This window comes from Wyeomyia smithii, chromosome 3, assembly GCF_029784165.1.
Source record: "Wyeomyia smithii strain HCP4-BCI-WySm-NY-G18 chromosome 3, ASM2978416v1, whole genome shotgun sequence".
NCBI lineage: Eukaryota > Metazoa > Arthropoda > Insecta > Diptera > Culicidae > Wyeomyia > Wyeomyia smithii.
In genome coordinates, this window is record NC_073696.1 from 101,961,558 (window position 1) to 101,980,624 (window position 19,067).

Consider the following 19,067-nt stretch of genomic DNA (forward strand, 5'->3'; position numbering starts at 1 on the left):
TTTGTTCAAAATTTTGAAATTTAGAAGGCGGATTCAGAAAACACAAAACAAGCTTCTTATTTAGCTCGAAAAGGCAAATATTGTTTCTAAGCAGCAATTAAATTGTATTGAAGCCCGAATGAAACAAACAACACAAATATAATCAATTTTAAAACTGAATCTAGCAAAGTCGGTGAACACCAGAAAATGGGTAATAATAAGGTTAAAAAAAGGAAAAAGTTGGTTCTCAAACAAATTTAAAATTTCCAAAAAACGGCTATTATTGCAGATTCAGGCAAGGCGAAAAACTATCTCGGTTCAGGGTCAAAAAATGTGCTCAAATTATTTTGAAAACTCTGAAAAATAACTAGAATGTTTCCTCTCATTCACTAAAAATGACTATGAAAAAGTTATTAGGAAACAATTTTTTAAGTCAATTGAATTTAAAATTAAATTTTAAATGAGATAATGATGTCAAAAAGGGGTATTTAGTTGAAAAGTTGCTGAATTTCAGTCTGACCAAAAATTAGAAAAACAAACCCTATAATAGATTTCAAATTGAATTCAATAAAATCCACAATTATATCTAAAATTCAATTTAGAATTAGTGGAAAATGAGTTTTGAATTTAGATTCCAAATTTGTGAAAATGTATGTATTAAAGTTTTGAAAAAGCAAAAACCAGCTCTACAAAACGTCGAAAAACTCAACGAGAGAGTGCAGAAAGTTACAAATATCGCTTTCGTTGAACAGTTTAATTAAACCAGTAATTAATTTATGTAAGTCTCAAATGACAGAAAATTGAACGGTTTGAAATAAAATTAAAACTCTTGTGAAAATATTCTGAAGCATGAAGCTCACATTGAATCCAAATTATATCTTGAGGCTGGGTGAAATAATGAAAATTTTGAGAGAATGATATTTTCTGCACGCTACACGTTTCAAAAAGCCCCAAGTGTGCCCTTTGTATTAGACCTCGTTCAGGATTTACTTGATGGGCCGATTTGCATTTCTCAGCCATGAAAAGTCGAAAAATCAACAGCAAATAGATGAGGGTCGAAGTAGTTAGCTCTTTTCAAGTTTTGAAATGAAATAATGATATTAAAATCAAAATTCTTTCACAAATTTATTTTGTCAATGAATAAACGTGGTTGAACTTATATATTTATGCTTTTCAAAACCGGGAAAAATATCAATTTCTAACCGGGAAAACCGGGAAAAAACCGGGAATTTGAAATTGGAAATCTGCTGGCCACCATGTTATATTCAAACTTTTGTCTCAAATTTTCTACCGACAATGAATTCTACCGACATGACGTGGATACGTCATCCGCAAATCAATTAAATTGGTCTCATCTGTTGAAAATCGTTCAATCCCACCCATCTCATAACACCCTCTAGCGTGTTGTAAATATTAGGCTGGTGAGACCATCACCTTGTCGAAGCCTCCTGTGGGACTCGAAGAAGTCTGACATTCCACCCGAAATCCTCACACAACACTTCACATTCTTCGTCGTAGCCTTAATCAGTCTTGTCAGCTTCCTTGAGAATTTTCCACAGCTCACATTAAACTGACTAATGTGTCATATATGCAGCTTTGAAATAGAAGAAAAGGTGGTGTTAGGGACTCTAAACTCGCGGCACTTTTGGAGGATCTGCCGCAGTGTAGATATTTAGTCGTTCGTAGATTATCCTTCCATGAAGCCGGCGTGATAACTTCCTACAAATCTGCTAACTAATTGTGATAGGCGATGGAAGATGACCTGGAAAACACGTTGTAGGCGACCTGTGATCGCTCGATAGTTCTCGCTGACTAGTTTGACGTCCGCTCGTCCGGTAGCTGTTCTGTTTTCCAGATCTATTCGATTAGCCGATGCAGCGTGCTGGTCAATTTGTCGAGGTCCAGTTTAGGTTCCGCTCCGATGCCGTCCTTTCCGGCCGAGTTGTTCTTGAGCTGTCGGATCGCATCCTTAACTTCGCTTATTTTTGGGGGTAGCACATCTTCGTCGTTCGTTGCATCGATCACGTCTCTTCCGCTCATGTTATGGTCTCCTGCTTGCACGCCATTCAGAAGTTCATCGTAATGCTGCTTTCACCTTTCGATCACCTCAGATTATCCGTCAAAATGCCTCCCTTTTTATCTCTTCACATTTCGGTAGAATTCTTCCTGGTGGCGCTTTTTTCCCTCGAAGAGTTGGACTTGCTGCCTCCGTTTCAGTCTATATCGCTCCACATTCTGGCGGGTGGCTCTACACAGCATTGTTGCTCAAGCTGCATTCTCCTCGTCCAATATCTGCCGGCATTCTTCGTCAAACCCCTCCTTACGTCGCTTTGGCTGTACGCGTCCCAGGACACCCTCCGCAGTACTGCTGATAGATGTATTAACGGCGTACCAGCGAACCTCTAGAGGGGCTTCTCCTGGTTCACCGTCTTCTGGCAGCGCATTTTCTGTTTATTTGGTGCTCTTCGGGTGAATCTGTGGTGGAATCTATGCTAGGAGAAGGTGCTACGTATGGCTATGTTCTTGGAGATGGCAAAGCCGATTAGTCTGAGGCCATTTTATATCGTCAGCTGGTGTACACTGAATCGTTCAAACGCTGGTCTATAATCTTCCTCCTGGCCAACCTGAGCTTTGTATTCTCCGATGATCCGAGACCCTCTAACGAACCAAACATTTATTCACGCAAGCAACTCCTACTGTATTCTAAATCGCTTCCTGTACAAACAAAGCAGAGTTGTCTAAGACAGAACCCTGGACTTTTTTGGACATTCTTCAACAGTAAGAGAAAAGAAGTGGGCCTGTATGTTTTTGGGTGATAGTCATGGTAACACGGCTCTAGAGAAGTGTGCACTATTTGCCCTACACTTCCAGCAGATTTTTCGTAGCTCTACTGCTACAACCGCAGAGATAAGCTGAGCTTTTATTGTATTCCCAGAGACGTAATTGACTTTAGCCCATTCCTGATAACCAACCGCCAAGTAGAAGCTGCAATAGAAAAAATGAAGTCCTCTTTCGCTCACGGCCCTGATGGAATGCCTTCCTGCGTTTTGAAAAAAGAGTGCAGCTGTTTTTTTACTCCCGCTTAATTTACTGTTCAACTTGTAGCCTTGGCGATGTACTTTTCCTACCCGTTGGAAATTGTCGGCCATGTTTCCTGTTCACAAAAAAGATGACAAACGCGGTATACAGAATTACAGAGGCATTATTCCTCTTTGTGCTTGTTCAAAAGTATTGGAAATTATCATTTTCAACCAACGTTGCCAGGTATCCAGATTTATGCGGATTATCCAGATTTTTAAACATGTATCCAGGTAGACAGATTTGATGCTCAATTATCCAGAGTATTCATAAATTATCCAGATTTCATTTTCTCTGTTTCGCAGAAAGGTCATCACTTCAAATTTGGCGCAAAATTTTGCAATTTTGTTACTTCAAATGTTGTATACTCCAAGAATTTTTTTCGAAAAAGCTACCTTTTGCCTCACAAAATGACTGCCAGATTTTTTCCAGGTTTTGTTTTTGCTCTTTCCAGAATTTTTAAAAATTTACCTGACAATGCTCGGTACCGCGGTAGAGGTTCGGTAGCTGGAAGACTGAGGTTCACTAGTGGGAACTGTTTTGCGCCTTTGGTCCAGTCATTAACAAAGTTATACTGAGAAAAAAAAAACATCACGAATGTGAATGAATACGCAAAAAAAGAAAGCTTTGAGGATAAGCTAAATTTTTAAATATCAGAATGTTAAAGGACAGAACTTAGAAAATAGTTAAATTTCATGGTTACCCACATGAAAAGAAAACATATAAATAGGAAAAAATTAGATCACATAAAAAAATTCACCCAGGAAACTAAAACAAAAAATTAGAGCGTTAAAAATCTTTCAACTAAAATGAGCCTCAAATATTTATCAGCTTACCCTGAAGATCTAAAGAGTTATTTGGGTTACCCTCTTCCTTCGAATCGTAACTTTACGCACGGCTAGGGTTTATCTTGATATTATTGTTGTTGATATCCAGTATTTTTTGAGGATTACCCATTCTTTCCTCATTTTTATAAATTTATAATTTTTTTATAAATGAATATTTTTTGAGCTTCCAGGCCACCCCGGACGAACACATACGATTCGCATAGATTCTCTAGGATTCTTCACATTGGATTCCTGAGCGTCCTTGAAAAGGATTCCTGAAAAAAGAATCCTCAGGAATGCCCTGTATAAGGCTCTAGGATTCTTGAATAAGAATCCTGAGTGGGAATCCTCCGGATCGTGTTTGCGATTCCTTTCACGATTCCGTCACCGAGTTAAAGGTATCCTGGGGATTCTTACTCAGGATTCTCTGCGTGTTAGTAAGGGACATATTGACCAATTTACGTATTTGGCATTTTTTTTGCAAGGCTTGGACCACTGCGACCATTGTTTTGATATTTTGTGGCATAAAATTAATAAAACTATGTAAACGTATTTGGCATAGTAAATTGGATATTTTCCATGGGTGAACAATTTTTAAGCGCCTGTTTTTGAAAGGGTATAAGCATTTTAGCACATACTTCATTTAAAGCACTGCACTCCAGAAACCTTTGGTTGTAGATAAAAACTGTCTACGAACGTATCGTAGAAAACTAAAAATGCTTAGTAAAATACACACTGAGAAAAAAATGAATTCTTTTTTTTTCCTCATCTATTTGAATTCTTTTTGTTATTCAAAAAAAAAAAAAAAACTTCGGGCTTTGAATTGAAAAACAACCAGTTTATTTTTTTTTCTTTGTGTGAAAACTTATATTTCTTCATAGTGGACTTTTTATCAAAAGTATTGATTTGTTTTCAAGTTTTCACAAAATATATATAATTTACAGTTCAAATTTCGTGTTTAAATTAACTCAATATTTATTTTTATTTCTTTTAATAACAAATTACACACACTAGTTAAAAGTAACACTGAGACTGAATTAATTTATACTCAATTTCAAGTGATCTATGGAAACATAATTATATATTTCTAACATAATTCACCAGTTGCCAGCGGCACAGCATAAATACAACCAAAATTAGATGTCCAAGATTGAACCCATTTCAATTGGACTTGTAGAGCGCACAACTTCTCCGAGTTATAGATACTATAATCAGCAATTTTGAATTAGGAAAAGAACTGTTTAGAATTCAACTACGGAATACATATTTTCAAATTCTAAAACTGCATAGTTTTTTATTCTTGAACTGTGCAGTTTTAAATTTTAAAATTGTGTATGTTTTAGTTCCAAAACAGTTTTGGATTGAATAAATAATAGTTTTGTTCACAGAAACTTATTATTTTTAACAACTAAATGAGTTTTATTTTATTGAAATGAGCTTAATTGTAAACACCATGCTGAATAATAAATAACTACACAGTTTTTTGTCCATGCTAAAGTACACCGGGGTCGCTTTTTGCGCGGTTGGTTGTACCGCATTTAAAAGATTAGATTATATATACTTATACTAAACTTTTTTGATACCGCGTACAAATGATCGTCCGAATCGAGTAAAAATAATCCGCGTTTTCGTAAAAAATATCCCGTTTGAAAAAATGCATAAAAACAACCCGCGTAAAAAGCGACCCCAGTGTAATACAAAAACTGAATAACTACAAACTGACTCATTTTTTGGATTACTCAACTTTTTCTGAAAATGAACTGATTCTGGTGAACGTGCACAGGATTTTTTGCAATGCATTATGAGCTTTCTAAGTTTCATTCTTAGAAAGTTTTCTCATACACCCAAGGGTTCCTCAATAACAGTGCTTTAAATAAAGTGTATACTAAAAAATGCATATTCTCTTTTAGAAAATAAAAAATACTCGGTTTGCTAAGCCAAATACGCGTGCGAAGTTTAATTTAAATGAAAAAAGGCCGAATGAAAATGTTTGTTCCGGCAACCATAAATACTCCAAATTGTAAATAAAACTACAACGTCTACAAGCAAGTTGAATTTGTTTATTGTTCTAGTCAAATTTTCAAAAGACGCGAAATTATGCAAACAACAGTAGTGCAGTCTGTGTCGATTCGTTTCCTATTCTACGTTCACTGGGAGCGTAATGAACAGTAAGTTGAATTTGATTAGACAAGAAGCAGCTCTAGCAGCAACTGGCTCCTTGAATGACGGACGTACCAGTGCTTGATGAATATTTATGATTTCTTCTAGTTTGGACATCTGTTAGGACATCTGTGAAGTTTCTTGCATGTAGAGAGCACCCAAAAATATTCAATTCAAGAATGGAGTTGCTTGCCGCGGCAAGTTCTGAGAAAGTGCAAATGTAAACATTAATTCAAAACCATACTGTTGGAAGCAGAAAATATACATCTTGTATATTCATTTCATTACTGGTGTAAACCGTTGCAATCGGACAACGAGAGTCCTATTTTTGGGAAATACCCAAACGTTGTTTCGGGTGGAAAATTTGGTTTTTGGTTAGTCAACACAGTTCATTTACATAATGTTTCTCGTTTGACCTTTAAATATCATCATCTTGATCTGCTGTCTCTTTCTACATGGGCACAGCATCAGGAAAAGAAAAATGCAATCACGAGAGAAAATCATGCAATCGAATAGGAACCCAAATTAGAATGAAACAGAATATTGTAATATGCGGGAAGCCAAAAAGAAGCTATCTATTTCGATGGTATCTGTCTGTTTTGATGTGAACATAGTGAAGGGTTGTTAGTTTCGTCTGTGTCGCACTGTTGGTAGGTCATTGAAGGGATGGAAAAACAGAAATGCCGGAAATTGCTTTTTAATGCACCTCAAATGGGAATTCGTTGCTCTGTTGATTGTTGCTGAATGGAAAGCCAAGCTGCATAGCTGAAGGCTCTTGAATTACAATTTTACAATTATTTTCAGAATTATACGACTGTTGTTTCGATTACATCTAACTGATGTTTAATGAATATTATGAATAATTCGATTAGTTGTTGATAGCAGTACTTGCTTCGAGATAGTTTCCTTTAGGATAAGACCTTAGAATGTAATATTTTAATACTTAAACACAACTTTCTAATACTTTGCTGTTTGCACGCATGGCACTTTCTGTTATCAAACCGATTCTATGTATCATCACACAGGACAGCTGGCAGCAACGGTTTGGCGAAGTAGGTTCGGTCGGCCAGCGAAATTGAAACCGGTACTAGGGGATGTAGATCCTACCGGTTCCTACTGTGCGGTACCGGAAGATTGGCTGCAGAAAAAATTTGGTACGGCATGAAACTTTGTTTTTATCGTTTCTGGTTGCAGCATTAGCTAATTCGGCACGCATATTATTGCCATAGTAACATCCATTTGACAGTAACGGAGTTTTTTGGTTTGGTTTGGAAATCAGTAATCATCATCGCTTGTTGTGTGGCATTAACATAGCATTAAGAGCTTAGAAAAGTAGGCATGTTTAATTAACAAGGTAATCAATTATATTCCATCTAATATAGCAGCGTGATCTTCATTAATTATATTTTTTTATTTTACCAGAAATTATATTCAGAGATATTTGTTGGTGTTACGATTTAAAGCTCACACTTTCCCGAGTTTTCCTTAGAAGCAGGAATAGTTAACACTTATATCGTTTTCCTCTCTCTCTGGTTGGGTTTATTAATGTAATGGGATCACATGTATCAAATAATAAGCACAGTAGTGAGTAGCATTAAGCTACGCTATTCGGATATTAATAATTTATCATTTCTAAGATGAACAAAAACGGAATACGCAGTATTATTCGCATTGTCTGAAACTTTATATTCTAGGGTTCTGTTTCATGAAGCAGAGCAGCGTCTTCGATACGTTTTATATCCTTTTTACCATTCTTCAGATGCTTTTCATATCAAAATAAGCCGATATGGTCATGAATATTTATAAAAGCTCAACCATTCGTTTCAAGTCGTAGAGAAGACACTTGTGTGTCCTGGAATGCTACAAAAAGTCGCACGCACTTTCAAAAAGATAGCTTATCGATTTGTAGCTCCCGAGATTTTATTTTGTTGATCGGTTGCATGCTTTAATGCTGCTTCTTCAGAGTTACTGTTTTTGTTAAAAAAGCGAGCAAAAATTGAGTAGAGCACAGACGTGGCTGGAAAAATGCATCACTATCGTCATTATTTATTCTAGAATCAAATCAAAGAAATGAAAACGAAGTCAGACTAGTCTCTAGCTATGAATGTATTGGTCGATACGGCCAACTGAATGAAGATTTTTATTATTTACCGCAATCGTAAATAGCTATCGGTAATGAAAAATAGAAAAAAATGCAATGAGATCGACTTGAGCTGTCCTACAGTACGGTCGCATTTTACCATCAGCTCGAGGCTAAGTCTTAAACTACCGAGAGATATTAAAATTTTGCTTTTCGTTTTCAACAGGCAATCTTTTTAAAAGACTACCTGTTGAAACGCAAAGTAATAAATTTGTTTTTTAACGTTAACGAGTGTTTAGTGAGTAAATTTGGTTTGAGATATTTCTACTTAAATTCTATAGTGAAGTGAAAGTGTAGTGAGGTTTTCCAGTTATACCTGGAAAAAATGAAAAAGCTCGCTTTGATGCGGCTTCAAGGAAACGTGAGGCATCTCCTCCAAGTGACACTGAAATTTCGACTAACAGGTATGATATTCTTTCTTCCGTTGGGGATCAAGAAATCCAAACTTCTCATACTGAGCATAAAGCCGTTATGAAGAAGGGTAAAGTTCCACCTATTGTGGTATTTGTAGCAAATTTAAAAGCATTTCGATCAGAACTTTCATCATTTCTGTCGGATGTGAAAGTTAATTTTCAAATTGCCCGCAAAGGCGAAATTCGTATTTTGGCCGAATCTCTTGATGGCCATAAACATCTTTTACAGTATTTGACTGAAAAGATGTATATATTTTATTCTTTTGATGCCAAAAACGAGAGACCGTTTAAGGCTGTTTTAAAAGGTCTTTCAAATGACCAAACTATTGAGGAAATCAAAGATTGTTTGTCAGAATCACTTGGTTTTGCCCCCAACCAAGTTATTTTGATGAAACGAAAGGCAAATGCCAAAATTATCAAACTGGAATACACCAGGAAAATTTCTTAGTACATTTTGATCGTACCAAAGTAAATAATTTGAAATGTTTGGAAAAAGCACGTGTTTTATTTAATGTGCGAATAAAGTGGGAAAATTTAAAGAGACATGGAGAAATCCATAATCTTACTCAATGTCGGAATTGTCATGCCTATGGTCATGGAACTCGAAACTGCCATATGGCAGCAAAATGTATGATTTGTGGTGACACTGGTCACACGAAAGATATCTGCCCCGTGAAAGAGACCACTAATAGTTTCAAATGTGTAAATTGTGGGGGAAGTCACAAATCTAATTTCTTTAATTGTCCTGTAAGGTCAAAAATTATTGCTTCCAGACAACGTAGGAATTCTAAGCAACCTGTTGTCAATGTGGGTATACAAAAGACATTCAATACTGTTCAGGCATCACCAGCACTTTCATTAGCAGGTGTGTCTGTAGGTAATAATTTAAAATCAGCTAACAAATTTCAGACAAAAAATCCTGTTCAGGCAATCCTGTTCAGGCAACACTGTTCATATGCCAGTGTCCTTACAGGTAATATTTCAAATTCAAACAGTAACGAACCATTCGTGTTTGGTGCTGAAAAGTCAGCCAGTATTGATTTAGGTATTCCAACACCCGAAAAGATTGATTACCTACAACAATCCATGCTGCAGTTAATGTCCGCTTTGTTGAACTGTAACTCGATGTATGAGGCTGTTCAAGAAGGTATGAAATTTACAACTAATATTGTTATGAAATTGAAATTCAGCAATGATTTTAAATAATGCTGTAAATTTTCTAAATTGGAATGCTCGCTCTTTAAAAGCGAAAGAGGATGAATTTTGCAATTTTTTAACAGTCCACGATGTGCATATTGCAGTTGTGACTGAAACGCTTTTAAAGCCAAATATTAAACTAAAAAAGAACCCAAATTACATGGTTCATAGGTTTGATAGAATTGATGTTGCCGGTGGTGGAGTTGCAATAGTTATCCACCGTCGGATAAAACATCGTGTTTTACCCCATCTTGAAACCAAAGTTATCGAGAGTTTGGGAATTGAAATTGAAACAAGTATTGGCATTTTATTTATAGCCGCAGTGTATTTGCCTTTTCAACGCACTGGTGAGCGAAAAAATTATTTCAAGGGAGATTTGCAAAAACTCACAAGAAATAAATCTAAATTTTTAATCATCGGTGATTTTAATGCGAAACATCGATCTTGGAATAATGCTCAAAACAATTCCAATGGAAAAATATTGTTTAATGATTGCTCGGCTGGAATTTATTCAGTTTTATTTCCAAATGGTCCTACATGTTGTTCTTCTATTAGGAATCCATCTACAATTGATCTGGTACTAACAAATCAAAGTCATTCATGCAGTGATTTATCAACTCATGCTGACTTTGATTCTGATCATCTTCCCATAACATTTTCTATTTCCCATGAAACTATTTTAAATCCCACTAGATCTGTGTTAATTTATCACAAGACTAATTGGGATAGATATCGTTCTACGATCGAAGAAAATTTGAATGATGATATTATTTTACAAAATAGTGCTGACATTGACAGAGCATTAGAAAATTTTAGCAGCTTAATACTCAATGCCCGGAATTTATCAGTTCCTAAGGCTCGAGTGAAATTTAATGCACCAATTATTGACAGTGAACTTCAACTTCTTATACGTTTGAAGAACATACGGAGACGTCAATACCAAAGATCTCGTGATCCTGCTTTGAAAATTAGTTTTCAAGAATTACAAAAGGAAATTAAATTCACTCTCTTGCGAAATGAGAGTTTCATGAGAGAAGTTGTACAACTAAAACCTTATTCAAAACCTTTCTGGAGGCTTTCGAAGGTTCTTAAGAAACCTTCGAAGCCCATTCCAGTCCTTACAGATGGTGATTGCATTTTTCTAACGAATGAACAAAAATCTCAAAAACTTGCTCAGCAGTTTGAGAGTGTTCATAACTCCAATTTGAACGTAGTAAGTCCTATTGAATATGAAGTAAACCAAAAGTATGATCAGATCACCACCCAAGAATTTCTTTCCGAAGAGGTATTGGAAACAAACTTGAATGAGGTGCGAACTATTCTCAAAAAATTCAAAAACATGAAAGCACCAGGAGATGATGGGATTTTCTATATCCTCATCAAAAGACTTCCCGAAAACTCTTTAAATTTCTTGGTAAAAATTTTCAACAGATGCTTTGCATTAGCACATTTTCCTACGAAATGGAAAAATGTCAAAGTCACTCCAATTTTAAAACCCGAAAAGAATCCAGCTGAGGCATCAAGTTATCGACCAATTAGTTCACTTTCCTCTATTAGCAAACTTTTTGAAAGAATAATTCTTAATAGAATGATAACACATATTAATGAGAACTCAATTTTTGCAAATGAGCAGTTTGGTTTTCGCCATGGGAATTCCACTACTCATCAGTTACTTAGAGTAACAAATATGATTCGAACTAATAAATCTGAAGGCTATTCGACTGGAGCTGCTCTTCTAGACATAGAAAAGGCATTCGACAGTGTTTGGCATAAAGGTTTATTAGCTAAAATGTCAAATTTTAGTTTTCCGCTTTACCTTACCAAAATGATACAAAGTTATTTAACTGACCGCACTCTTCAAGTTAACTATCTAAATGGTAAATCTAATAGATTGCCTGTTAGAGCTGGTGTGCCTCAGGGGAGTATTTTGGGTCCAATCTTATATAACATTTTTACTTCTGATCTTCCTGATTTACCACCAGGTTGTGAGAAATCTCTGTTTTGTGACGATACAAGCATTTTCGCAAAAGGAAAAAGCCTTCGAGTTATATGCAGTCGGCTACAAAAAAGTTTAGATATATTTTCTTCATACTTGCAGAAATGGAAGATTTCCCCTAATGCTTCTAAAACACAGTTAATTATTTTTCCTCATAAGCCAAGAGTTTCATTTCTCAAACCCACCCATAAGCACGTTATTAAGATGAACGGTGTGGTCGTAAATTGGTCTGATCAAGTTAAATACTTAGGGCTAATTTATGATAAGAATCTTACTTTCAAGGAGCACATTGAAAATATCCAGTCAAAGTGCAATAAGTATATCAAATGTTTATATCCTCTTATCAACAGGAATTCTAGACTTTGTCTCAAGAATAAACTGTTAATTTACAAACAAGTTTTTAGGCCAGCAATGTTATATGCAGTACCCATCTGGACAAGTTGTTGTACAACCAGGAAGAAGATACTTCAAAGGATTCAGAATAAACTTTTGAAAATGATTTTGAAGCGTCCTCCCTGGTTAAGCACGAACGAGCTACAAAGGCTCACTAATGTAGAAACATTAGAAAATATGTCAAGCCAAATTATCAACAAATTCCGACAAAAATCGTTGCAATCCTCAATTGCAACGATTAGCTCACTTTATAGTCAGTAAGATAGTTTTAAGTTTATTTTAAGTTTCGTTTTATTCCTTTTTTTCTCTTGACAAGTAGGTTTAATAATTTTCCTACAATTACATTAACTTAACTGCGAAAGCTAATAACATTCAATAATATAAAAAAAAGCGTACAAATATATATATATAATAGTGTTGAAATGTCACCATTTGTGGCAGAACACACAATATTAATTCTGAATAGATATTAGTACATAAATAAATCATTACAAACATTCCCCCCCTATAAAAAAATAAAAAAAAAATGCAATGTTCAGAATCTTATTTCCTTTCCGTTGCATTAAATGTCTCACACAAAACGTAAATACAGATTTTATCACTTTTGCGGATGGAACATCCGGATGGTTGATTCTTCTGATGTATTCGTTATGCTTCCAATCGTTTTTCAATTTTATACTGCATTACTTGCGATTCACATTGATAGTTTGTTCTAAACTATTTTATTAAATTTGATATTGCATCATAAAAAACTACACAATGTAAACCCGTGTAAATATGAGAGAAACAAAGTGATCGTCAGCTTGATTTACTGGTCTTATATATTATAAGCTGTTGGTCATAATTAAGTTCTTTCAAACCTGTGATATTTTTTTCAATTATCCAAATTTTCGTATCTTGTCTAGTTTTAGCTTATTTTTATATACAAACAAAATATCGTTTTCAATTGCTGTTTTGCTTTATCTTATTGTTTGTTATTGGTTTGTATGTGATTTCCGATTATATGATCATTATTCTCGACAGTTTTTCAACTGAATGTAATTCTAGCCTTTTGTCTGTAATTTATTCTAATTTTATGTACGTTTTTTTAATACTTTCAATTCAAACGGCAATACTAGTGTAACCACATGATGGATTACAATAACCAATATATCGTTGTGATAATGATTTGTGATTTATCAGTTATCTTTATTACTTAATTGTTTAGAAGCGAAAATTGATGAAAAGTTTCAAGGTTGAATTTCCACGAGCAATGTAGCAACAATGTAGCGACATGCGTGCACGTTTGGCACAGACTTTATGAGTAGACACGAACCGCCAGCTGAAATATATCCTTAATGACAATCTCTCCGTCCCAATAGGTAAACTAATGTTTGCTTCCATGAGTCTAGACTAATTTGAAGTTTCGCTGGTAAAGCTTTTTCAGGAAGCTTGTAACAAGCTCCTCTACCAGACAATTTACCGATCTGCTGTTAAAATGTTATTAAAGTTGATGTCTTAAAAAATATGCTAGCACAAGCAGTTGTACCGCGCCGAGCCATGTATGAGTAGAGCGCTGGCCACTCATCGTCTATCAGTGCAGTAGAACCGAGGGAATGTGCTATGGGTTATAACATCGAGTACAACATAGGATTGTAAACTCTGATATTCTTGCTCTTGTCTGTTTTCTTGCATGTGTTTGCTATAGATAAAAAAAATCTCGTCGTTCCTTTATTTTTGAACGGAAAGCTTATATAGAAATTATAAAGAGTTTTTACTTATATTACATCACTTTTTGGATAATAACCAGATCCACTGTGTCTACTTAAGAAGCGCAATGTCTAAGCCCCAGCCGAAACAGCAAAGTAATGAAAACAATCCGACCGATATTGACGTTTTTGTATCAGGTTTGACATTTTCGTATCTTCGATGTTATACTCTGTCAAATGTACAACGAGAGATAGCAAAAGGCATTCCATCGAGTAGAATTTAATTTCCATTTGTGTGCAGCCAAGCTTCTTTTTGTGTCGAGAAAATTACGCACTCTTGAATGTTGTCTATTGTTGAATGTTGCCTATTGCAGTTGTGCTGCTGAGAAACAGCAAAATTCTGTACGTGTCGGTAGAGACAGAGGAGCAGTGCACTCTCAGGCACGCAACGTGAGCATTATTATTAGACTTTTCACTTAATATAAGACAGGTTTTAACTACCGCTTTTAGATATTAGCGCATTACCATTCTTGCTCAGATATACTCGATATCATTTTGCTTTGTGAAATATATTGAAATCATACCAAAAGCATTTTCGTAGAATCACCGTTTTGAGCTCAGTTTTTGCCTGATTTAAGATCGGTTTCTTTTAAAAGATTGGTTAGAAAATGCTAATATGTGGACAAACTCTTAGAATTTTCATATTCGGCTTCAAAACAGAATGGCGTCGAAAAAATATCGAAACCTTCCGATTTCTCAAAAATTCAAAATGGCGCCACTGTTGCCCCTGAAGGTGAAATGTGTTCAAACTCGGGGACATTTGTTTTTGATGTCCCTTAAGCTGGAAGTACAAAGTCAGCAGAACAAAGAGTTAATAGCATGAAAATTTAGTGCTCATTCGATGCTCATTTAATGCCATATCGCCGAATTTAATGCTCCATCATTTCTTTGAAAAATGCATTTGTTTGCTAGCTTAAGAAAATAGCTAGCAGACAATATACGAAAATAGCATTTTTAGCCACAAAACAGTTATATAACAGTCAAAAACATATAATGCTCATTTAATGCTCTTGAAAAAACCTGATTTTCATGATAATTTTATTGATTTTGTATAAATTTTTCAATAATATTATAATAATATGATAATACATAAATAGCTTCAATTTTTTCAAACATTTTCCTCTGAAAACAATCAGAATCCTTTTGATACGATTAGACACCAATTAAATGCTCCCTTATGCGAGCAGTTTCAATAACTTAGGTGCATTTTTCATTACATATATTTTTTTCAAAAATATTGTTCTGCTAGCTTAAGAAAAAAGTTAGCAGAACATTGGCCAGAAACAGCATTTTCAAGCAATAAACTGTTGTAGAGTGGTCATAATTATTTAATGCTCATTAAATGCTCTTGAAAAAACCTGATTTTCATGATAATTTTGATTTTGTATGAATTTTTCAATAATATTATAATAATATGATAATACATAAATAGCTTCAATTTTTCCAAATATTTTCCTCTGAAAACAATCAGAATCCTTTTGATAGGATCAGATACCAATTAAATGCTTCCATATGCGAGCAGTTTCAATAACTTAGGTGCATTTTTCATCAAATATATTTTTTTCAAAAATATTGTTCTGCTAGCTTAAGAAAAAAGTTAGCAGAACATTGGCCAGAAACAGCATTTTCAAGCAATGAACTGTTGAAGAATGGTCATAATAATTTAATGCTCATTGAATGCTCTTGAAAAAACCTGATTTCCATGGTAATTTTATTGATTTTGTATAAATTATTCAAAACTATGATAATATATGAATAGCTTTAATTTTTACAAACATTTTTCTCTGAAAACAATCAGAATCCTTTTGATACGATTAGATACCAATTAAATGCTCCTATATACGAGCAGTTTCAATAACTAAAAAAATTAAATTAAATTAAAATTAAAATTAAAATTGAATTTAAAAAATGTAATTTAATTTATTGAGATTTGTTTGCTGTCTCAATTAGGACTTATCATTCGTAGGGAGTTAAACCTACTTATCAAAAAAAAATAATATAAACTGACAACTAACTCAATTCAAAACTTATTGACTAAAAAGAGAGCTCATCGTAGCAATTGAGGATTGCAACGATTTTTGTCGAAAATTGTTAATACTTTTATTTGACATAGCTTCATGTTTCAACACCAGTAAGTCTATGTTATTCGAGTGTACCAAACCAAGACGCTTCAAAATCATTTCAGAATTTTATTCCGAACCTGTTATCTGTGCAAAAGAGTAAAAAAATGGGCGGTATAGCGGTACTGCTTGGAGAATTTTGTTTTGATTGGGAAATTAAAATTTGGTTACCTTGCCTTGCCTTCACAATTGCTAGACGGACTGGGTATCAATAAAAATTTGACATATGGTTGCCGTTACAATTCGCACAGCGAAAATTTTTACTCTCTTTCACAGGACATACCTATAGCCTTTTTGTGAGAAGAGTCTCCCCAAATGAGGCATTTTTGGTCCAAGTTACAGATTTTTGAACCATGGCAATAAAGTTGGCAAATTCGCAATTGGGCTTTTCTCCTCCCCCAAACTTTCTATATAACTCCCACTTTACCTGAACATTATGGATGGCATGTGGTTTGTCAAAAAAATTCAAATTGTTAACCTCAGTGCGGTTAGCAAAGCAAAGCCTGGGTGCTACATTCCGATTCGGAACTTGACATTCTGTTTACTTAACAAAGACTTCGCAGCCGACTGTTCTAGTGTTGCGGGGCTAGCGCTACGATCCTACAGACACTAACAGTCTCTCCCAAACCGACACTCAAACTTACGACGACTGACTTGTTAGGCCAGCATCATACGACGAGATCATCTGGGAGATAAGTCCGGCTTGGCGTTCTTGATGTCATAGGTTAAAAATTTGTATATCTTATCAGTTTAATACTGAATAAAGACGATTATGGCCTTTAATTGACTCAGGTAATAAGCATTCGCCGCAAATAAGCATAAGCAGTTGATGGAACAAGTGACCAAATAGTACATAACAAATCGAAAAAAGGGACCAACAGTTGTAAGAAAATAGCCAGAGAAGTTATTGTTATGAAAAGGATACGGAATAAGGGATAGGGCGATCTACAGGGAAAAATCAATCTTCAGGATCGATTCAGCTGAGCGGTCCCAGGATCGATTCACCTTAAAAATCGGAGCTGCAGGATCTATCTCTGTTGAATCGATCTTTCAAAGCATTTTTTTTGAGGCGCTGTGAAATTCACTGAACCAAGCGCCATTTTTGAAGTAGAATACTTCTCTCAGGAAGTTCGGCTACATAGGGATGTGAAATGAAAATCTAAAACCGAAAAAAGTGAAAAATATGTCCAATTTCAAATGCTAATAAATCGGTTAGTATTCGATGTATTTCCTTCGTTCTTGCAGCAATAGATTGGAAAATCTTCTAAGATTCTTCCCAAAACAAGATAATTGTAATTTTATTATTCACACTATTATACTATTGAAAATAGTCAAGCCTTGTCAAAACGAAAATTTCGACCCCTGATTGGTCGTTATATGCTTGCTTCCCAAGCACGGTCGACAAAATCATATACCTTGCAATTGAAAACATGCTATTTGGCCTATATAAGAGCCTGTTTCAGCCGGAGCCGCTCATAACAGTTCTGAACAGCGACGACAGCAGTCCTCCCTTAGCAGCAGCGGGAGCGAGCAGTGGGTACCATCGATAGCGGAAAGCGGCCACAACTGTGGCATGGCTGTGGATAAGCGTAGCAGTTCCAGCGGATCTCACCATCGATATCAGCAGGGCCAGCAGATGCAGGTACAGTGGATACCAATGGCGGCCACAACTGTGGCATGGCTACGGATAGTGTTGCAGTTGTTCAGCAGTTAGGCCAGCGTATAGCGGCCACAACTGTGGCATGGCTATGCATAGCGTAGCATCAGACAGCGACAACAGCAGTCGTCCTTCCTTAGCAGCAGCACTAGCCCTGTGGTTGGTCACCACGTCTCAGGAGCAGCGCAGTTTTTCTCAGCGTGTGTACAGCGACAACAGCAGTCGTCCTTCCTTTGCAGCAGCAATAGCCCTGTGGTTGGTCACCACGTCTCAGGAGCAGCGCGGTTTTTCTCAGCGTGTGTCGCCAGACAGCCATTATTCCCCCCGTGTTGGGGCAGCATGAAGATTGCCATCAGGAAATCCAATTTTGAAAATCAAAATGCCTTTTTGAAGGCAAATAAACAAGTCATTGAAAGTTAATAATTTTTATCAACGCAAGCAAGCATTCTGTGTTGCATCCTAGCAATTTAAATTTGTCGCACCCGTCTAATTTACTGAGTGTGAAATAGCTTCCACAGTGCATGTTGTCCGTGTATCTTAATTCCCCCAATGTTAGGGCAGCTCAAAGGTTGTAATTAGCAACTGATTTTGAACAGCAAAATGCTTTTTTGAAGGCAAATAAAAAAATAATTGAAGGTTAATAATTTTCTGGCATCAACACAAGCAGACATTCTGTGCGGGATGCAATCAAATTCTGTTGTAGTTGTCTAATTTTCACTTTATTTAGTAAACCCCCCACTGTAGGGGCAGCGTAAAGGCTGCGATCAGCATGACCAACTTTGAATAACAAACGGTTAACGTTTATTCACTAAAAATTCATCCAATTCAAAACAGGTTTTTGTATGAGTACAATAATTTGCACAAAAAGACATTAAAAATTTTACCGCATTATTGGACGCGTTTCTCCAGTCATGCCTCGTGAACGTGAAGGTTCCCTATCACAGACATAGATTTCGTGCTCCAGCACATTACAACACGTGGAAATTGTCTTTTCACTAGTGCAACATTTCTTGGAAGTGTTTTATTATTCTCGGGTAAGAGACTACGAGTGCATTTTGAAGTAGAATACTTCTCTCGGGAAGTTCGGCTACATAGGGATGTGAAATGAAAATCTAAAACCGAAAAAAGTGAAAAATATGTCCAATTTCAAATGCTAATAAATCGGTTAGTTTTCGATGGATTTCCTTCGTTATTGCAGCAATCGATTAGAAAATCTTCTAAGATTCCTACCAAATGCAGGAAATTGCAATTTTATTATTCGTACTATTGTACTATTGAAAATTCTTAAGCCTTGTCAAAACACAAAATTCGACCTCTGATTGGTCGTTATACGATTGCTTTCCCATTATTTGGCCTATA

The 19,067-nt window shown here is 35.6% G+C and overlaps 1 protein-coding gene across 2 annotated transcripts in view; it reads left to right on the plus strand.

Annotated features, from left to right (window-relative positions):
* The window catches only part of LOC129733227 (transmembrane protein 65), a 110,610-nt gene that overhangs the window by 8,284 nt on the left and 83,259 nt on the right, over nucleotides 1–19,067 (plus strand). Inside the window, exon 2 of one of the 2 annotated variants that reach the window (XM_055694902.1) lies at nucleotides 7,070–7,198. The exons of the other annotated variant lie outside the window; for it this stretch is intronic. Coding sequence (XP_055550877.1) covers nucleotides 7,070–7,198 — 129 coding nt within the window. The remainder of the gene's footprint in view (nucleotides 1–7,069; nucleotides 7,199–19,067) is intronic. 2 annotated transcript variants of the gene reach the window in all.